This window comes from Hylaeus anthracinus, unplaced genomic scaffold (genome assembly GCF_026225885.1).
Source record: "Hylaeus anthracinus isolate JK02 unplaced genomic scaffold, UHH_iyHylAnth1.0_haploid 27477, whole genome shotgun sequence".
Lineage (NCBI taxonomy): Eukaryota > Metazoa > Arthropoda > Insecta > Hymenoptera > Colletidae > Hylaeus > Hylaeus anthracinus.
This window is the reverse complement of record NW_026535266.1, coordinates 34,115-57,492: the sequence shown is the minus strand read 5'-3', so window position 1 is coordinate 57,492 and position 23,378 is coordinate 34,115. Positions and strand designations below refer to the sequence as shown.

Genomic DNA, 23,378 nt, shown 5'->3' with positions numbered 1-23,378 from the left:
ATTCTTATAACAGTGACTACTTTATAATGTGTAATCCTCTTTACAGTATCTCTTACATCCCTTTGCATATCTCTTGGGGTACATTTATGATCATCTGTATATCTACAAAGGCTAACCTTTAGCAATAGAAGCAAAGAATGCGGTATTATCTTCCCCGGTCACGAATTAAAAAGAATGAACTACAATCCTAGATCGCGAAACATCTTTCTAATCCGTGGTCGTTAGATAATTTTTCTCCTACAAATCTCTCCCCGGACTAAAAGAAACAATATCACTGGCGATCACGCGAGAGCCTAAACAACGAACTCGCGCGTATTTCACGGTGGCTTTTGTCACCCTAGGTTTCATTGAATCGCACGCAAGCACAGCCGAAGCTTCTTTCTCTGTCTGTTTCGCGTTATGAACGCGACCCAGGCGCCACAATGGCACGATTATGCGTTGCCATTAGACCGCTCGATTGATTACGGGATCGTGAAAAAAAGGACTCGACAAGGACAATGTCGCGATGGGCGGTTGCCAACTGGTCCCGCTGGGATCATTTTATTGGCCGCGTTTCAAGTAGGAGGGTTACTCATGCTGCCTTCTTCCACGTTTTGCCTCTCTCTTCCGCCTTTTCTTCTTCTTCTGACCCCCCCTCGCACGCGACCTTGGACTTTCTGCCTTCGCCGCTCGCAGAATTTGATATACACTGCGGTGGATTGCGAAGCCACTGGGTAGATTAGAGGTAGATTAGACCTAGAAGGATAATAGAAATCTAGACCTTTTTTTTGTTGCTATGGTGGTGGAGAAAATCTTCAATAATATTTTCAGAAATATTTGACAATGCTTGATTTTATCTCACTATACATTATAGAAACATTCGGAGAATAGTTGAAATAGCATCCAGGAACCCAGACCTAACCACATTTAGGTTCAAGAAATCGTTGATAAATAGTTGTTAACATATTCAAAAGTGTTTGAATATGTTTTCCTTCAAGAATCGACCTGAAGCCTTCATAAGTGTTTCATAACTCAATATTTTCAGGTATATTTGACAATGTTTGATTATGTCACTATAAATTTTGCAAAATATTTGAAGAACAGTTGAAATAGAACCCAGTTACATTGTCCCAAACTAAGAAGACACCTCCTCCTGACATTAACCCTACATACACACTTCACCACCCTCCTTTCAACTGAACCACTTCCGAACCGCTGAACCAAATACCGCTCTTCTTTTTCTTCTGCTCTGTGCCCAACCCGATTGACATCAGAAATTAGGTTCTCCGCAGTCACGACCTAAACACGCTAATTTCTCGCCCGTAACGCCGCCTAACATCGGTTCCGGAAGTGGACGCGTGCCTCTCTCACCGGGGCGCGACACGTATACCAGGAAATCGAACCGGCGCATAAAGCGTGCCAGCGGCGTGTCTGAGAAACCGCGGGTAGTTGCGCGGCATGCGCGGCCATATGGCGATTATCCGCGTTCGGTTATTTATAGTTCCCCGTCGAGGCGTTGCTGAGGAGCGTCGTTCAGAAACGGAGCGCGTTTTGCGCGATGAATTTGACCGAGCCTAAAATTCTAAAACGGCTGGCAAGTCTTGGCCGGCCACGAATCGGTCTCATAAATCGTGGCCCCGGACTTTGGGCGGTTTACACGCACCTCCGCGGCTACGCTGGAGGCGGCCAGCGAGAAGCGGAGGAGGAAAGGAGAGAGACACGGTCACCTAGGGTCAGAACGATGGAGCCAGAGGTGGGGAAGACTATGTGGAAACTAGCTGCCGGCCAGAGGCGCGCGGTTGTTTCTAAACCCACCTTATCTACTAGCCCCTATAATAAGCTGCGATCTGAGACCGTATATCCCACCCACAAACATACACGCACACGTACGCGCGCGGAAGAAGCCCGGTTAAGCGTAGACACGCTCGTACCGGTACACACAGCCGGTCCGAAGGAGCTACCCGCAATTCCTGGACGCTTATTCACGGTGTTGCGGACCACGGAGCGCTTGCAATTACAAGCTGGTCAACATATAATTATCCCCAATGACCATAAATTACCAGATTTTTATGCGCAACATTCTTAATTACCCTTTGAATTAACATCAATCAACCCCGTTAATTGCACGCTGCTGCTAGCGCTGCCGGCATCGCTGTGTTCTCCTCGGCATCATCCTCGGCTTACTGGACGACGATAATACGAAAACATGATGCCTAGCCCCGAAGCGAGGACGAGAAATATCGAAAAAGGGCCCAGGTAAGAGGGGACCGAGGCATAAGTCGAGGGACACAACCGGGAGTCGCGACGAAGTCGCCCCCAGGGTGGCTTTCGGTGGTTAAACGTCTGATCGTTGGCGTGCTTGAGAGGAGGGTCGAGGGTAGACAGAGAGGAAACCTCGCGTCGGGCTCGTGACGGCTCGTCGCATAATGCACGCGTTTTAATTGCCTCCCTAGACACTCGAACGATCCTCGTATCAATGGTCCCGGTGTTTTAATTGCATATTCGATTACGTGGACTTTCACCGGGTGATCTCGTCAGCAATTATCGCTCGAGGAGCCATGCCAGGATGCACCCGATGAAAGCAGGTACTCGTTGTTCGATGAAAAGATTTGGCAGCCGCGATTTCCTGGGAAAATTGACCGGAGTTGGTTAAATCGATGGCCTGCGACCCCTCGTTTCGTCGGCTGTCTTAAGATGACCCGTCTAGAAGACTCCCGGGGAGTCGGATTGACCCTCTTCTGGAGAAAGGGGTGCTTCAGTTTGATCATTATCGACTGATCAAAGTGAGGCGAACTGGACGTTTTACTGGACGTGATCGGACCAGCGAACGTAGTAATGAATTGTAATATGAAGGGGACTGTGGACACATTTTGGGGAAGATTCAGGGTTATTTGTAGCATTTTTAGGGAAGGAATGACATTTATAGTCAATTTGGTAAGTAGAGTTGAAGACTGCAAAATACAGAATATTCAAGCATTATAGAACGGTGTGAATACTGCGTAATACTGCGAAATATAGAATATTTCAGCAAAATACAGAATATTTCAGCAAAATAGAGCTCCATACTGCAAAATGCAGAGTATTTAGCATCATAGAGCATAATACACGATATAATAGCACAATGCAGCGAGATACAATGGAATTCTACATATTACAACACGCTATAAGACAAAATGTATCTGCAAATACAGCATAATTGTACGTAATACGGAATATTTCAGCAAAATAGAGCTTAATACTGCAAAATGCAGAGTATTTAGCATCAACGATCATAATTCAAGATATAATAACACAATGCAGCAAGATACAATGGAATTCTATACATAGCAACACGGTATAATACATAATGTATCTGTAGAATTGAACATACTTCTGCGCAATACAGGATATTTCAGCAAAACAGATCTTGATACTGCAAAATACAGAATGATCAGCATCATAGATCATTATACACTGTATAATAGCACAATGCAGCAAGATACAATGGAATTCCACATATCGCAACACAGTGTAATACTGCAACATAGAGTGAATTACAAAACAAACTTGCAAACGGGGGCTTAAAACTGCAAAATACAGAACATTCGAGCATCATAGAACATAATGGATCGAATAAAAGCATACTGTATCACATACAACGTAATACTACTTATCGCAAGACAATAGAATACTGCAAAATACAGTGAATTACAGAACAAACTTGCAAATTAGAGTTTTTGAAGGTGATACAGGTCTGAATACAAATGAAAAGAAATGATATGTATACATCCCTTAATAAGTGGAAATGTTGTGGAACAAAATGGTACCTATAAGTACCAGTCCCATAAGTATTCGTGTACCTTCTATGAGAAATTTGTTTAATTTAAATGAATGCTTCATGTTTACAAGTAAATTTATACACATGTAAATATATACATGTGGGAAGTTTATTTGTTTACATATTTATAATGGAAAATTGATTTAAAAACATGAAGCCTATCATTTAAGTTAGACTCTTCAATAGATGTATTGGGTACGAATACTGATGGGATTGACTGTATATAATTCAATAAATATATATCAATATTTATCTCAACCTTTGAATTTTTCTTAAAAATTCACACGAACTTCCTGGACAACCCAGTAAAAAGAGAGATGATCCAAGAAAGAATTGTTTGGAAGCCTCGCTATAATTTACTGAATATTAATGTGTAATTACTATGATGTGTATTACTATTAAGGAGGTTGTGATTGAGCAATGTAGGCCAAAAGCGTGATATATTCTCGACTCGACTGTCCATAAATAGTTAGAGGCTAGACTGAGTTTCAGCCAGCAGAATTTTCACGAAAGCTTTCATTAAATAATCCGATTCCGGTTCGCTAAAGACTCTGCAAGTTTGACGATCATCCAGGACGTCGACGACAACATCTGAAGCCCCGTGACGCGTAACGAAGGAAACGTGGTGCATTATCAAGTGGCGGCAATCGAAGAACGCGCGACCCGAAGTCAACGGCGCAGGTATAAATACTTTGGAATTGGACTCGCAATTATGCGCGGGCACGGTTATCCGTAATCGGCAAAGTGGAAGGTTATTTCCGTGCAGGATTCAGCGATGATCGATCCTCTTCTGAATCCGAGCGGAAACACGACGCCTCTCGAAGGCCAAACGCGAAGGTAGCAATTTTCAAATATTAAGGCTTGAATGACACTTGAACGATCACGGTTGTAATCATTTACGATTTCTTCGTCCCGTTTCGGCGGAGATCCTCCTTCCGTTTCACCTATCACGATTCGAGTGGGGCGATGCGCGATACGCTAATGAAACCGCACTCTCATTAAAGCATCCAAATCGACGATACTAATTGGCCCCAGCTTTCGGAATACCCGGCATTATACCTCAGGATGCGATATAATAATCGTTGCGGACGAATTCGGTTTGGACAGCCGGTGGTTAAAGCGTCTAGTAATTTCACGGACGCGACCCTAGACCGATTAATACCATTCCGACGGAAATTAACGACCGCAAATGGAAAAAAGGGTGGTCCTCGTTCGACCGTCGGACGTCGAAGATCGCTCGAAGTCGCTGGCATTCGCGACGTACACGGCTCATCCGCGTCTTCTTCGGGTTCGGATTCTGTCGACTGCCCTAAGGTATTCGGGAAATGTGAAGTTACGTATGCTATAAACCTTTCTGAAAAATATCTCTTAATATTTTTGAGTTAATAAGAGAAGAAGTAAGATACTAAATCAAACATCGGAATATTACAATAGGTAAATCTAAATAAAAAAATTGAGTACAAGGATAATTTCTCAAGCAAAAATTATACTAGAACAAAGGAAGTTTTAGTGAAGGTTTCTGTTGACAAATTAACTACAAGAATATATAAAAAGATTTATTTTTATTTATTTATTTCGGTAGGAAAGTCAATTTTACACAGACGCAGTCAATCCCATAAGCATTCATACCTTTCATGTCTGTTGACAAAATTTGTCTTAATTAATAATAGCATTGGTGTCTCCAAATAAACTTTACACTTATTTGGAAACATCAAACCTACCACTTAATTTAGACATTCTTCGATACATGTTAAAGATACGAATATTTGAGAGTGATTGTATTGCTGGGCAATACGATGAGGTAAGGTGTACTGTACCTTAATCAGTGGCACGTATTACCAGTACAAAGAGCATGCAAGACAACTCCAATGGCTTGATGTGCAACCAATACGTAGCTTTGAGTCTTTGGACTTGGAGGCAATTAACAGAGGAATCTACAAAGTGCATAAATTCATCCATCTGGATTCTTGTTATATTTAAGTACTCAAACAGTGACCTGTTCTTTGAAGCCTGTCACCTCAGACAATTTTGAAATTCTCAGATCATTCTACAGAATTCTAAGTGCATAAATTCATCACTCAATATCTTGTCATATTTGAATCCTTAAACATTGATCTGTTCTTTGTAGCCTGTCACCTCAGGAAATTTTAAAATTCTCACTTCATTCTGCCTCTTAATACACACTTGTACCAAACAAGTTACATCACGAGGCCATCTAGGAAATTTTCAGAAGATCAAACCTTGACGATAATTTCTCGGCGATCGACGACTTACATTAATCACTCGCACTCAGTTATTCCCAGAAACTCTGAACGACAGCGTCCTAACGAAACAGCAGCAATTACCTGGTTACGTGTCGCGTTAGCATCCCGTCAAGAGCCAATCGGTTGTCTCGCAATCATCGAAGGTGTCTTCGTCACTTCCCTGGGAGCCCTTGGTTCCCTTTTGCCTGTCCGTTCGCTGTTTTAAAAACTGGCGAGAAATATTTGCACGACGACCATTATAAAACGCCTTTCATGAGGGACAAAGTAGCTGGCGGGCAGGGAAGGTGCGCGCTCCCGCCCTTTGACAATAATTTGTCCAGAATAACCGGCTCGTTTCTCTCTACCTCTTCGCTCTTCCGCTCGATGATCCATCCAGCCGTTCGTCATAGGCGCTTTTAAAAAAGTGAACCGCTGGACTCGGGCCAGCGCAAAAATAGAAGCAGATGTTGTTAGTTGCGTTCACCAAGTACACGAACCGCGGCTTCGACGATGGATACCCGGTCCTGGGACCCCACAGAGTCTCTTCTGGGGCGTGGAACGGAGAAACGGAGGATGGGGAAGGATACGAAACGAAGATCACTGCCCTTGAATTCGCGCTAATGGCTCGGATGAGAATTCTTAACGCTTCGTGTAGGAGGCTTTGACACATCTAACTGGGGGATTTTTAGGAAAACGATGAGGAATTAATGCTTTTTAGGAGGACGAGGAATTAATGCTTTAACCCATTCACTGCCAGGTAAATTTAAAGCGTTTTGCTTTGGGCTAAACTTGGGAAGATTTAATACAGATGTGTAATCTAGGTTATTATTTTGATAGTAGAAAGTGACATTAAATTTGTCGTTGTGAAAATAAATTTTACGATCTTCTTTTACTATACTTTGTGACTACAGTTGAAAATAAAATTCCTGGTCTACTAGGTATCTAGTTATTATTATTATTATTATTATTATTATTATTATTATTATTATTTATATTATTGTATAAACACACTATGCTATGAAAGGTTAAAATATTTATTAGCTGGTTTGACACTTGAGGTGATATTTTTCTATAAAGCTACAAAATTTTTGGAAAGATGGAGAAAAGTCGTAAAATACAATGGTTTGCATACAGCTCAGTAATGTAACATAAATATTGCGTACGTGTTACTTAAAAATAAACCAATAGAAACTTCAACATAATAAATATCATTCAGAAACAAGTTTAGCCTATTCACTGCCACCTTGGTCAGCGAATATTTTTATTGTTGTTTGAATTAGGAATTATTAGAAAGGATGAATTAGAATTTAATACAGTGTAAAAGACATATTTAATACTAGAATTTTATATTATACAAATAATAACTCAGACGGTACGGTTATAACATGTTAATTATACACGGTGTCCCAAATTTATTGGAGTTCCTTGAAAGGAGTGGTTCAAGGAGTGATTCGAAACAACTTTTTCCTTAGCGAAAATGTTGTCCGAGGCTTCGTTAAAGAGATATTAACAGAAAACCCCAACTAATCAGAGCGCGAGTATGCCGGTAGAGCGTAGTCTATATTACTGCGGCCGTCTAGCGGGCAGCCTACGCACCGCGGTTGCCTAGCGGTAGCCTACGCACCGCGGGTGCTCCAATTTGTCGGGGTTTTCTGTTAATATCTCCTTAACGAATCCTTCTCATACATTTTCGCCAAGGCAAAAGTTGTTTCACATCACTCCCCGAATCACCCCTTTCAAGGAACTCCAACATTCTTCTGACACCCTGTATACCCTTAGCAACGGAGCAAAACGCTCTAAATTTGTCTAACAGTGAATGGGTTAGACAACATACAAATAACAAATTGTTTTCTGGCAGTGCCTGCAAATGGCGATCCTTTGTGAAACCTCCATTCCCACAAGAAGAAATTCTGGACCGTAGGCGCTTAACGGAAATAAAATTAGCTAGATGACGATGACGCGTCGTGACGTGTACGTGGGGCGCAATAGTCGCCGAATTCTATCCTCGTAGCGTCGTGACGCGTTCACCTCACCCTCTGCGTCGCCTCCTTCGCTCCGCCGACCAAACGTTTTTGCTTTGATGTCGGAAGATGAACGGGCATCCTCCTAATTTCTACTGTCTGCATTCTTAACAGCTGCACGCACCACGCTCCGGTACGGCTGGCGGGAGGTCCGCGTTTAATTAGTATCGTGTTTATGCGAGTCGTCCGCGCCCTTTCAAGTATTCGGCTGGCTGGGGACTATTTGAAATCCTATCGATCGCCTGCGTCTTACTCGCCTAATTGTTGTCTAGAAGTGGAGCAATCGCCGGCAAAGAAATGTGAATGTGAAAATGTTTAAGTGAAGCTTCGTTATTAGTCTGTTAAGAATTAAAAGGGATGATCAAGTAATAATAATATATATATATATATATATATATATATATATATAATAGAAAGTAATTACGGGTCTTCAAAAATTGTATTCGACATAAAATTAAAAATCGCTTTACATATATAATTTTACAAATCGACTTCGTTCAGGTTGCATTTCTGTAAAGATATTTCAAGAACGTTGCGTCCAAATTCGAAGAAGAAATTTCTATGATATAAAGAGAACATTAAAAAAATGTTACCGTGGTCAACGATAACGTTTAATTCGAAGTTCGCAAGCAATATTCCCACCATTATACGAGTAGAGCGTCAGGAGGCGTAGCGATTTCGCCTATTAGATCGGTCCTCAGAGAGTTTTGGTCGATTCGCAGATTACGAGTCCCCGGGATGCAAGACTGACATGGCAGAGGGTTCGGCCGAAGAGGAACAGAGCAGTACTGCTGCGCCCGCTTCCCCGCCAGCTGATCTTCGCACTCTGAACACCCGATTGTCGCCGCCTTATCACCACCAGCCCCATCTCCACCCTCGTCTTCAGCATCTGCAGCATCCCAACATGTTGGCGACCGCCGTACCGCCCAGGCACAGCCACAGGATGCTGTCTCATCAGGTGAAAACGGAAGCGGAGTTCGACGGTCCCTGCGACGTGCCATTGAATCTGAAGAGCGAGGTAAGTCCATGAATCTACGTGAACTATGCCACGCGATCGATTACGATTCGTTCCTAATCGGGACGGGAACAGTCTTGGTCGAATCGATGATTAGTCGACCGATTAATTAGACTGGAATCCTTTGGATTCGTTGCCGGTCTTTTGAAGCATGTGAATTCTAATCTTCGGTTCTTTCGAATACTTTACGAGATGTTCTGAAAAAGGAAATATACAGTTCCATAAATATTTGTATGGTTATTGAAGAAATTTGTTTAAATTAAATGATAGGTTCGAAGCTTCGTATTAGGAGTACCGAAAAGTAATCAAAATTTTATCAACATTTATTTATTAAAGAAATCTCAAATACTAATCAACATAGTAATTTTAATCATTTTATAACAAATTTTGCCATCGTAAAGGCAGTTGTTCGATTCCATTTTTGAAAAAGTCCTTTGATTTTTCAATGAAAAACTTTTCCAAGTCTTCTAATATGTTTGTATAAATATGTTGATAAATATATAAATATACTTTTATAAGCTTATTTATAAACATATTTATAATGAAGAATTCATTTGGTAATACGAAAAATACTATTCAATTTAGTCAAACTTCTTCAATAGAATAAGAATATTGATGGGATTGAGTGTAAAAACAATTGGAATAATTGTTTTTATCCAATGTTTAGAAATATATTTTGAAACTAAGTATTCATTTTTCTAAATATAGAATAGAATTGACAGAAAAAAAATTAGTTTAAGTAGTTCCTCGAGATAACTTTAGTGTCACCCAGTGTACTTGACTGTCTCGGCTCGACGGATGTTATTATCAACTTAAAAATGGATGAAACTGATACTGTTATCGTGTTAAAAAAGTTTAGAAATGCACATTTTGCAAGTGTACAAAACTGTGCTCTCGTTATCTGCGTATTGAAGAATAGTAAAATTGAGACAAAGCAAGTTGTGATATTGACAGACGTGAAACAAACCTCTATAAAGGGAAGCCTTTAAAGATCCTCAACTTTTCATTCTACATACATTACAACCTCAACATTTTTATTATACATACATTGAATACATACTGAAGAACGAAAAATAATTTTGATTTTAAATTTTGTCGATGTAACATGTTTTATTTTTGTCTATAAATTTATGACACCCAATTTCAAGTGAACTGCAGGTTCTAGTAGATCCAGACGATCTAGTCAAACACGTCGTCAACTTTCTTAAATTTTCCCAAAAGCCACGCTGGAAAATATTCTTTTTCAAATTCATTATTCCTAATTATTACCTGCGTTAGACACTTTTACACAAAAATCAGATGCACAAGATTCCTTTAATTCAGTCTTTGTCAATCTTCAGCAAAAATATTCCAAAGCTTTATTATCATACATACATTGAATATGTATTAAACAACGAAACAATAAATATTATTTTAATTTTTGGATGTAACATGCTTCGTCTCTTGTCTGTGACACCCAATTCCAAGTGAACTGCAAGTTCAAGTAGATCCAGCCGATCTAGTCAGACACGTCGTCACCCTTCTTAAATATCCTTAGACAACCACACTCGACAATATTTTTTCGTCAAACTCCATTATTATTTCTAATCATAACCGGCATTAGAAACCGAACCAAACAAGGCTCAATAAAGGGAAGCCTTTATATAGCCCTCAACTTTAGCGCGTACCATTTCGTTTCATTTGTAGTTACGCAACCCGACGAGTCCCAATTGCGTGACGCCACCCTTTATTAGTTCGACGATCCTCATTAGGCATGGCGCGAGATTATAGACGAAGGATCCGCCGCTGGATCCGTGGACGCGATTCGTCCCTGATGATTAATAAGAAAGCCTCTTCGTCGAGGCGATCGTCGCGCTCGTTACCAACGGTTTTGTGTGTCAATGACAACCAATTGTCTGCTTAAGTAGCTGCCGCGCCGCGTCCCAACCTAAATCGGCCAATGGTCTCTCTGACCTGTATACGATTAACGTACAAAACAAAGCGTCTCGAACGACTTCCATGTGGATGGATGGGGTCAACGGACAACCGCTCATTCTTTCTGCCACGATTGCGCAACGCAACGTCGCGATTCCGACGGAAAATCTTGCGCCTCGAGATGTCCCGGCGCTCGCACGTTATTATAGACAATAAAGTTAGGAAAAAGACGAATTTAAAAATTGGAGAATTTTTTGAAATATTGTGGAAGGGTGGAAGAATATATTAGAATTATTAGAATATATTAGAATGATTTTGTTCATTTTTGCTGTTTTGGATTTTGCTGTCAGGTGCTATTTTAATATTTCTAAGGATGTGTAGTGATTCATGGCGTTCTTTAGTCATTAAAAAGTCAAATAAATTTAATATATTGTATAAGGAACAAGTATAATTATGAACCATACCTTCAGAATTACGTTTCTTCAATTACTTATTTAACAAGAACATTGAAAAGCACAAGTATTTTTAATTTTGCTGTTAGGTACTATTTTAATATTTCTAATTATGTGTGGTGGTTATTTTCATGGTGATTTTTTGTCATTAAAAAATCCCATGAATTTAATATACTGTATAGAGAACCAGTACAATTAAGAACCATGCCTTCGAAGTTGCATGTCTGCAGTAACTTATTTAAAGAGTACATTAAAAATTACAAGTTCTTATCTGAAATTATATGAATAAATAAAAGTGTTACTATAAAATTTTAATGAACATAAAAAAACTAGTAAAATAAACTACAATTACGAATCATCCCTTCACTTACTTATTTAACAAGTACATCAAAAAGAACTTACCACGAATTCCATAAATATAAATACAAGCGCATTAACATAAAAGTAAAACGAATATAAAACCCCACTAAACATCGAATTATAATAAACACAGTGCTCTAAATTTCCTATATTCACCCTTCTGAAATTGCTCCACGTTTGCATTCCTCCGAAGGCACGATTTCATTTCCCACACGTCACCTCCCGCCAAAAAGAATTTAGCGACCCAGTACGAGCTTGCTCGCATTTCAAAATCCTAACGAGAAATGATAATGTAGACGCAAGAACACGAATTTCCCATTTGGAATTTCCACGCGGTGTTTCGCAACTTACGAATCGGTCGCGCGATCGGACACGATTTAGGCGGAAAATCATGCCCGGCCGTAAATCACGCGGCCCGAGTCGCTTTCTACCGCTCGGTATCAGCGGTCTCGCGGTTAGAAAAAGAGACAAAGGCGTTATCGCGAACACGTGAGTGGCCGTTGTGGCAATCTAATCTCCATACTTGGTACATGTCCGTTGGCGCATTAGGCGCTCGAAACGGTTTGCTGGGTTATTACTAGAAACTGACGGAAAAGACTGCTCCCGTTAGGCGATCGGTTGCCCGTGGGAAAATCCTGTTGGATAGAATGTCAAAGTTTCTAACGGGTTGCCACCGACTCCTCTGCCGCGACATTTGCCTAAGCGCGAGATACTTCCGCGTTCCATCGACGGAGCAAAGTCTAATCACAGTTTACAATCCGCCCCCATGGAAAAACCTGAGCGTCGATCATTTATCAATTCGTAATCCGTATCGGAAGATGAACGGATCAGGATCACTTTAGATCTCTCTTTCCCCAGCCGGACTCTTATTTATCACGTATAATAATTGTTTATTGCGAGGCCAGACTGCGAAAGCTAGACAGGCTGGTACACGGCTACCAACTGTTCCAGATCTCGTTTTGCCCGCTCGGAACGACGTTACTCGCGTGTAACGGGGCGGAATTAATATTTATGGCGGTTCTGATACACGCGGAATCTTTCGTTCAGATCGTAAAGCAGGAATTATTAGGGAGATTGTCGGCGGGGGCCTAATCGCGTTAATCATGGCTCGGTGTCGTCTGCGTGCTAGGATTGATGCGTCAATTTGTAAAGGGCACTCGCGATCGTTTATCGAGAGTCTTTCTTTTTATTATTATTTGCGAGGGAGCTGATTCTTTTTGTTTGGGTCTGGGTTTAACCCTTTGCCCTACGATTTACTGTATGGACTGTAATCAGGTATAAAATTCCTTGTGCGTTTTCGTACGACACGTGTGTGACTCGTGGTTTTCAGGTTCGACTCGAATTGTGTGACAGGAGTCTCACACGTTGTTGTAGGTTAAAGGGTTAATAGATACAATTATAATTTTATAGGGTGTTTCTTGAATTTTAAGATTATTGTGGACGAAAAATATTCAGTACACCATAGGTTGTAGTCTTTAATTAATAGAAATTCAATAATTTAGCTTTCGAGGATTTACATACAGTCAGTCCCATAAATATTAGTACCCTACATGTCTATCGAAAACATTTGTATGACTACAATTATAGGTTTAATGTTTCCAAGTGAATAATTCATTATAACCGTAGGCATACATACATTAATAAATGTTACACGTATGTATTATATATATATATATATATTTATAGAAAAAGATTTATTAGGTAACATCAAATCTATTATACATATAATTTATACAAATTTCTTCAATAGACATGGAGGTTACGAATACTTATTTGATTGACTGTATTTGATCAGTGAACAAACAAAATTGTGAATCGTGCTACAAATTCTAGAAATAAACAAATATAATTGGTACCATAGGTTGATGTCTTTAATTAATAAAAATTCAATAATTCAACTCGCGAGGCTTTAGTTAATCCTAAAGAACAGAAACGAATTCATTAAATTATTCAAGATATTAATAAACTACAACATGTTAAATAAATTATAATTGAATTGTAATCAATAACCTCGTGGTTGATATGACCCTAAATAAAGTAGTAAAAAAAAATTATGAATCACGCTACAAATTTTAGAAATAAACAAATATAATTGGTAGCATAGGTTGATATCTTTAATTAATAGAAATTCAATAATTCAGCTCGCGAGGATTCAAATATTCGACACAGTGTATTGATGGACAAATTTAATTTGTCTGAATTAAATGACAGGTTTGGTGTTTTTAAATCAATGTTTTATCATAAATATATACACATGCAAAGCATTCGTGTATATATTTATAATGAACAATTTATTTGGAATCGTCGATTGGAATCGAAGATTGTGAATCATGCTACAAATAGGAGTAAACAAATATAATTCCAGTGTATCAAATCGCCTAAAAATGTAGATTCAAAGTCTCGTCCAGTAGATATTTCGACAGGCCGCCTTTTCAACCGCAGAACCTCGCGTCCATTCCGCATTGGTGAAAGTCCCAGATCGGTCCAGCGTACCGAGGTGGCAATTTCGCGAAATAATAGAACGAAATAGGTCGATACAGTGACCAGCGTGGCCAGTTAATGTCGCCCGTAATCCTAATCGTTGTCGCATTCACGTGGCCGGGTGTATTATTAAAGCACGACAAAGGCACTTTTCCTCGGACAGCTGTTGATTCGTGCATCAAAAACGTACAATTGGCGGTTGAACAATGCACAACAATGATGCCAATTAGCCGACAAAAGGGAGTAATAGTGCACTAGAGGAGGACCGAGGCGGCAGCCTGAGACTAGAGTCTCGAAAACAGCAGTCTCATCCGTTAGCTCCGGCGTTCCTGTCCATCCATTACACTATTATCCCCTCAGCAAACACAGGATCCATCCTCTGGACTCCACGCATGGACTTAATGCCCGCTCTCGGCCAGGGTCTGAGGAGGGAGCATGCAATTTACGCGCAAAAGAACTAGGATGTATCGTGCCCAGCCCTGGCGCAAAAAGAAATGCCTCTGCTTAACAGGGTACAGCATACATAATAATGTCGTCTGGGCGTTTCCGCGTCGGAGGGTGAGGCTCGATGAAATATGAAATAGCCGGCGACGATCTCCTTATTTATACGTATTAACATGTCAAAGCTGCTTAGAGTTCTTTCACCTGGCTGGGCTTTTTCGCACCGTCGACGTTTTAAATGTCGATCGTTTCGGGTTTCTTCACAGAATTTCTCCCTACGCGGTCCTTCAAAATACAAAATTCACTGTCTAAATCTAGTTAGGAAGGTTCGTCGAGGTTGGATGCTGAGGTCACAGATCGAGATTTCTCATCGTTGTTCTTCAAAATAAATAATCGAGCTTGGATGCTGAGATGACAGAATTTCTTACGGTTTGAGATCAAAGTGTCGGACACTACAATTTTTATTTGCTATATTGAATGAAATACAAGTTTATTTGAAACGCAACAACCGAGATTTCTCATCGTCGCTCTTCAAAATAAATAATTTAGTATTCCAACTGATATACAATATAATTAATGTTAATATTCATCCCAAAGCCTCTAAATTATGTCTATTTTCTTTGCATTATGTTTCTCTTTGATTCATTCTGTTCTAAGTCTGTTTCACCGTCCCTCTTCAAAATAAATAATTTAGTATTCTAACTGATTATACAACTTCATTAATATTTATATTCGTCCCAAGGCCTCTAAATTACATCTATTTTCTTTGGATTACAATTCTCTTCGATTCATCCAATTCTAAAAATACCTGTCAATTACCTAAAGCAGCATCCCAACAAATTACCTCCTCGATAAAAGTAATCCAGTGTCTCGTTACCTCGCCAGGTGATAAAGAGCCTGCAACAGTGAGAAGGTGAGGGCGGGGAGGATTCCCGCGGAATCACCGAATCCGCAAGCCGCAGTCTTGGCCCTCTGCGCAGCAGCTATCGCAGTAATTGTGAAATTCGATCGAAACCCGATTGACTCGGTGAAATGAACCGCCGAGGTAATGAGATCCGAACGCGAAGTCAGCCGATTTGCTGCGCAGGCACCCCTCGTTTGCCTTCAATCACTTTCGCGACAGATGCATTTACGGTCCAGGCCGGTGGCCGTCAAGGTGGTGCGCCTTAAGGTCCTCCTGTCCTATCGATCCATCGAACGCGACCCAAGAATTTTGCGTCGACTACTAAAACCGTTGAGTGGGCCAACATATACGCTACCGATGGTTTTCTGCCAAATCCCGTTCGAGATCGCTTGGAGGATCGCCTGAACAGTCGTGACGATGCATCTGTCCGCTGTTTAACCGACTCTGATTCGACGATACGTATCGACGCGCAGCCGATTGCCGCAGTTCTTGCGAATCGTCGAATGCACTCGACGTGTTACGTGTTGACGCACGCTGCACGGTGGTCTAGGGTCGTTCAACGCGCGCGCTTGTTGAGTAGCTAACGAGTGGCTAGAAATTGGATGACAGTTGCACTAGCCGATTTAGAGCAGTTTTAGAGTAGCGCGCCTTCTTGCGATTTCGGGGTGAAGGAGTTTGCTGAACGCCGAAGGGGAGGATGCTGGGATAATTGGTTTGAAAGTGATGTTTCAGGTATGATGGAAGATGAAGACATCATAGATGAAGACTCTTGGGAGAATTAGTAAATTTAAAAGAGTTTTCAATTTTACTCGCTTTCTGGCTCATTTTTTTAGTAGTGGATGAATTTTACACCAGAATGAATAGGCGACAGTCAGTCCAATAAATATTCGTACTATCTGTGTCTAACGGAGAAATTTGTCTAAATTAAATGGCAGATTTTATGTTAACAAATGAATTGTTTTTTATAAATCTATATACGTGCAAGTTTTATTCATATACTCATGTTATTGTAATGTGATGTTATAGAACTGAGGAATATACAATATTTTTTGTTGTTTTGTTTTCGAGACGATTCACCGGATGAAACGGACTTGTATATATCGTGCAAACTTCGCGAGTTCTCTTGCGGGTAGGCGTTGGACGCGCGCAGCCACCTAGCGGTTGGGAGCGGTAGTTAAGGAGTAGTAGGTATAGGCTCAGCGTTCAACATATTCTAACGTTTTTTTACGCGCATGATACTCTAGAGAAAGTAATGAAGCTACTGTTAAAATTTGGTATCAATTGATTAAGTAGTTTTTGAAATTTTCGTGTACATACAATTAAACACTGTCTCCTTATATAATAGTAAGATAAAATAAGATATGCTTATAATGAATTATTTATTTAGAAACACATACTTCCGGAATTGACTGTATGTTAAATAAAAAACATTTCTGATTTCAGATGTAGATTGTAATAACGAATAAAGTACTGTAGTATCCGAATATTAATACGAGTCACTGTAGTTATGACTGCCACAAAGTGTCAATATTAAATCATAGCTGTCAGGAAATACATACAGTTAACAATTAACATCTTAATAACGATTCGAAACATAAGGAGAAAAAAAATTACGACTCTTTAAATGTATACTCTTGTCGGAGTCCCTTGGTAATTTGTCCATTTCATTCGTTGACAGGATGAATTTCACGATGCTTCAGGGATCGACAACCAATTACAGCCGCAGCAAAGTATTTACATCGTCTGTGAAAAAGCCGACCAACGATAAACACGATCCATCGGTACGCGTGTGTTCGATCCCCGGCGAGTTCCATGGTTTCTAATTGTCCATGGTCACGTGTACGCGATTCTTCGAAAGTCTCTTCGATCGCTCGCCTCGTTTAGTCACCGATGGCCTCGTGTATCTCACAACGGATCCTTGGAGAACCGCGTCTCTGTGTTCCCGTACTTATTAGCGTTACTATCCATTATTCTCGCGAGAAGTTATTCCGTCGCAATTAAAAAGAAACGGCTAATGGCATTGAGGGGCTCGTTAAACACGCGCCGCTCAAAGGTCTGGCAATTTATGATCTCTGAATAGAGGAGTTCTAGCTATTGGAATTCCACGTGGGTAAACTATTCTCTAAAAGAATCACGAGGTGGTTTCCTGATCTCCATACGGCGCAAGAGACGCGTGGGAATTATTGCGTAGCAGTCAAGTTTACTTGAAATTAGGACAATCCTTCCAAAAAGGCTAGGATTAAGCTGTTTTTCGTTTTTTATTAACTGCTGCGCTTATACTATTGGCTTGTCTGGAAAGTCCATGACGATTTTTGGTGGGTGGTATAGGTCTGAATATATCGGAATGATTGAAAACAAATCACTTAACAGGTGCAAAGTTTGTAGAACAAAATGGTACCTATGTTCAGTAAAGTCTGGATAAGTGCAATACAGGATTGACTGGATAAATGCAAGATGACTATCCCCACCACTGAGGGGTTCCACCTTGATGCTCGTCGAGCGAGCAGTGTAATACGATCTATTGTCTCACCGATACGCTTCGGCCGACTGCTTTTGTTCCTCGGACCTCTTTTTCTTTCACTCTCTGTCCTTTTCTAAGCCTGACGCTCAACTCGAACCAAATTAAAGTCAACACAGAATAAGAACCTCGACTGGATAAATGCAATGTTTGGGTCCCGATTTTCTTGCACTTATCCAGTCTTTATTGTAATTCAATAAATGTACAGTTGATCCAATAAATATTCGTACCTTCTATGCTTGTTGAAGAAGTTTATCTAAATTGAATAATAGATTTGATATTACCAAATGAATTTTCCTTTGAAAATATGTATATGAATAATATATATACATTAACGTATTTATACAGATATACACTTGGAAACATCGAGCTTACCATTTAATTTAAACAAGTTTTTTCAACAGACATACATGGTACGAATATTTATGAGACTGACTGATAAATATCTTGACGATGATAGTGTCGTATCCTAACATTCATTTTAACTCTTTTAGACCTGAATCGTTTATTTTTCTCGTACCAACTTGATTTAATTTTTAGGGTTAACTTGGACTAAAATTAGTATGGAAAAAAATGTTGAAAATTCGAGAAACTGGTCTTTCTTCATGTGCACAAACAAGGACATTTGCCCTAAACGATAGTGTCGGTACTGTACAAGTCTTACTTGCGTCCTCAATTCTGAACGCCAGGTCTGAAAGGGTTAACTCGATGGATGACAAACCAATTTCTCCTCCCGCGTTAAAAAACGATCATCACTTCCTTCGCGTTCTTTTATAACCAACACAATCCACTGTCATTCATTCCAAACACTCCCAGCAATAACCAAAACCCCGAAACCTTGATCGTCTTTACGCTAATTGGGAAATCAATTTCTTCTACCCCTCTAAAATTCATAAATCATCGCGAGACGGACGTCGCTTCACGGATTGGAAAATCTCCGATTTTATGACGCGGCGATCATACTTGCCACTCGCGGAAAGTTTACTCAGCTAATAGAAAAGAAAGAAAAAACGATCCCGGCGATCCCGCCGGGGGGCCGGCGGGGGGTGTGCTGGCTCCCCGATGAGCGCCGCGAGAGCAAGGCAGCCAGAACGACGTCGACGAAAACCTACCAGGAGGAGGGAGGGAGGGAGGGCGGGAGGGAAGGAACAGGTGGATAAAAGGGTAGAGAAACGTAGGCAGATAAAGGGAGCGAGGAAAGGTAGGAACGGTTCGCAAAGCGCGTGGAGAGAGGGGCGGGAGAGGGGTAGAGAAGGAGGGAGGGGATGGGGGAGGGGGTGATATCCCGATCGGCCCGGACGGCTCGTCTATTTCTCCCGCTTGCTATTCGCGGGAGTGATGGAATGTTTATCAATAGATTAATCTCGGAGATCGGCGTGCGGCTCCACACAATCGCTGGAGCGGACTCCTCGATTGCGATTAAACATAAAAGTATTATTTCAATCTGGCCCCCCCCCCCTCCCCCCTTCTCACCCTCCACAGCGCCACGTTTGCCGTACATATTCAGGCTTCCCGTTTGCGGGCGGTGTCTATATGTACCGGGACGAACGTACATCCACCACCGCCGCCGCCGCCATCCCTCCTCCACCCCCCCTCCCCCGCCTCTCGATAGATCGGGCATTTTTCCATTAGATTGGAACTTGATTAAATTGAAAATCTGTCAATTTAGGAAAAAGCATCCGACAGCTTATATTGACGGTGGACATTATACGCCAGTGGCCAGGCAACGAGGCAGAACTCGTTGGCCTGACAACTAGCGCAGATAAAAACCCATCGTCGCAGAGGAAGCGTACTCTACTCGGCCACGGGACGGTATCCGCTTTTTTTTTTCTTTTTCTTTCGTCTTTTTTCTCTCTTTCTTCGTTTTTTCGCCCTTGTAAAATTAATTGCCGACGCTCTTTGAGGGTGACGGTCCCGCGTCGCGGCGGTCGAGGGCCGATCCCGGAAATTTGCTCACGGTGTGTGTCATCCGTTCAATCTCGAACGCTTGACGACCGCGGATCATCCCGCCGGGCGGGGAACGATTCTTTTCGTAATCGACGATTATCGCGTTCGCGTCCGCGGATAACGTGATTTCGGACGAACGCGCGGCGCTGGCATCGATAGCGTTTCGGGCTGTCCGGATCCGAGGGAGGACGTTCGCGATCTGTCGATTCTTTTGTGACATGGGGGAGAGTTGTAGTTTATTAAGAGGGTGGATAGGTAAGACGATGAAGGTTAATTGTATAGGATCTAAGGAGAGAAATCAAATTGGAGGAGTTAAATTCATTGTATGAATTCAGTGTTGAATATTTTCCCTTCGAAAATAAGTTACTTAATTTTCTATGCGCTGAATTTTTCTTCTGCAAATTATTTGCAAGGGATTAGTTTGGTATTTCAGGTTGATGGTAGAGGCATCAATATTGTTATTGGGTTATAAGAGAGATTATATAATTGGAAAGTATACTTCAGATTGTGAACAAATTATTTGGGTAAAATACTACTATTTGAACTTTGATGTATTACGAGTATGTCATCTGAAAGTTATACAGGCCTACAGATGGTTAATGGAAAATTCTGTTTACTAGTGTTTGTTATTAAATATACATTGATTATGTATTGAACAACGAAAAATCATTTTTATTTAAATTTTTTGGATGTAGCATGCTTTGCCTTTTGTCTGTGACACCCAATTGTAAGTGAACAAGGTTCTAGTAGATTCAGCTGATCTAGTCAGACACGCGTCAACCTTCCTTTTCCCCTCACAACCACACTTGACAATATTCTTTCTTTTTCGAATTTATTATTCCTAATTATTATCTGCATGAGATACTTTTACACCAAAGTCAGATGCACAAGATTCCTTTAATTCACGTGTCAGTCTTTGCCAATCTTCAGCAAAAACATTCCAAATCTTTATTATTATACATACATTGAATATGTATTTATCAACGAAGGAACAATTTTTATTTAAATTTTTAAAATGTAACATACTTTGCCTCTTGTCTATTAATTTATGACACCCAATTATCCCCAAGTGAATTTTATATTCTAGTAGATTCCGCCGATCCAGTCAGACAGGTAGTCAACTTTCCTTTTCCTCGCATAGTCGCACTTGACAATATTCTTTTTCAAATTCATTATTCCTAATTACTACCTGCATTATACCAAAGTCACAAAAATTTTTACACCAAAATCAGGTACACAAGATTCCTCTAAATCACGTGTCAGTCTTTGCCAATCTTCAGAAAAAACATTCCAAATCTTAATTATTATACATACATTGAATATGTATTTATCAACGAAGGAACAATTTTTATTTAAATTTTTAAAATGTAACATACTTTGCCTCTTGTCTATTAATTTATGACACCCTATTGTAAGTGTACTTTATTTTCTAGTAGATGCAGCCGATCCAATCAGACACGTCGTCCACCTTCCTTTCCTTCAACAACCACACTAACAAATATTTTGTTTCAAATTCATTATTTCTAATTATTACCTGCATTAGATACTTTGACACTAAAATCAGGTGCACAAGACTCCTTTAATTCACGTGTCAGTCTATCGCGATTTACTTGTCAATCTCCAGCGAGAACATTCCAAGGCGTGCAATTTTACAAGTCCATATACTCAGTTTCGCATTTTTTTCAATGACCAAACAGCACATTGAAGGACATAATCACCACTCGTACCGTATCGGTGTGTGATAATTACGCCTCTGACTACATGACTTTCTGACACTCGACGCGGATTACCCGCGGAGTTACTTATACGCGGATACCTAATTTAGTATAATTAGTCAGCCGTGTGTCCGTGAGTAGCGTCGTGTCGGCGAGTATGTATTTAACCGAGGATCGTTTCTTAACGAGATACCGGGAACCCATTCGAAAATGCTTATTAAAACCAACGATCCCTCTCAGATGTGTCCGGTGAAGCGAGTGGCCAATCAATTATGGGATAGTTGTGGGAATCTTCAATGTGGACCCCTTTTGGAATTAGAAAAAAGAATAACTACAAGCCGTACAATAGTAAATGATTTTTTATTCATCAGTGCACATCTCAAAAGATAAAAATAATAATTTTACATCACGTTCCAGTTGTCTGAAATGAAAACAAAAATCCCAAACCAAAAATCAGTGACACATATTTTTGTAAAATAATGCAGAAAAGTGTGTTTTTCTCGTTAGAAAATGTTAAACATGAAATGTATTTATTAACCAACTAAACAAGATTTAGTTTTTTATAATTATAATTACTGTCAATAATAAAAACAACAAAAATTTGATAGTAACAAGAAAAAATCGCCTCTAAAGATGTTAATAAGTATAATATTACTAATAAAATGACACAAGCATCGAAGAATTTTCAATAAATTTAAGAAAAAAAAGACCAATCAAAAGTTGCACGAACATTTTTAATCACATCTCGCGTTCTTCGTCCGTATCCTTCCCGATTTTTTAGCGTCTCGCGTTCACGTAGCTTTTTGCTCGTATCGAGCGTCTTTTATCGCCCTTTCCTTTGTTTATTCTAATTCCAGCGGCGCGTATAGCCAGCGTCAGAAAAGAAGCTCGCCCGAGCACGGGCTTAGCCGAGAGGCGGCCGAGATAATTCGACGATTAGGCGGAACATAAGCCGGATAACATTATCTCGACTGATTTAAAACAGTATCTTGGGAGGAGTAATGCTAAGCACCGCGGGAAACGTGATTGCAATTCGCTTGGGCCGTATATGGCACCATTGTCCAAACCAGTTCGATGTTCGCCGCGCAATCGAGAACGTATTACGCTCACGATAAGGCGTCGCGATTGCCGCAGATATATTTAATTGAAAATGCGGCCTGCCCTAACGATAATGCCCGCTGAATTCCACGGTGGCGCGGTCGTTATTAAATCATTTAAACTGCTCGATTAAACGTGTTTTCTGTATGATAATTTCTTCGACTACGGCCGACTGGCTTTATACATTTCAGAGTTTAGATTTTTTAGAATTCATTTTCGTGTTAATGCGTGGATAATTTCCAAGTGGAATTTTCTATCTCTTTTCAAGGCAGAACAAGGACTTTGTAATTAACCGATTGTTAATTATCAGGAGGGCTTGTAAATTGCATTTCTGAGTACTCGTCGCATTTTGTTGATTAGTGATTTGAATATTTTGAGGCTATGGGAGTAAAAATAGTAACGAAATTTTATCAAACTTTCGAATCTGTAAAATAATACACCTCTCCATGTTTCCTTCAAAATTGTTTTCTACA

At 40.3% G+C, this 23,378-nt stretch overlaps 1 protein-coding gene across 1 annotated transcript in view; it reads left to right on the top strand.

Annotated features, from left to right (window-relative positions):
• The window catches only part of LOC128893419 (uncharacterized), a 32,106-nt gene extending 13,036 nt beyond the window's left edge, over positions 1 to 19,070 (top strand). The window contains exons 2-3 of the mRNA XM_054154327.1: positions 8,783 to 9,078; positions 17,306 to 19,070. Coding sequence (XP_054010302.1) covers positions 8,812 to 9,078; positions 17,306 to 17,395 — 357 coding nt within the window. The 5' untranslated portion in view covers positions 8,783 to 8,811 and the 3' untranslated portion in view covers positions 17,396 to 19,070. The remainder of the gene's footprint in view (positions 1 to 8,782; positions 9,079 to 17,305) is intronic.
• Positions 19,071 to 23,378: the final 4,308 nt, after the last annotated feature.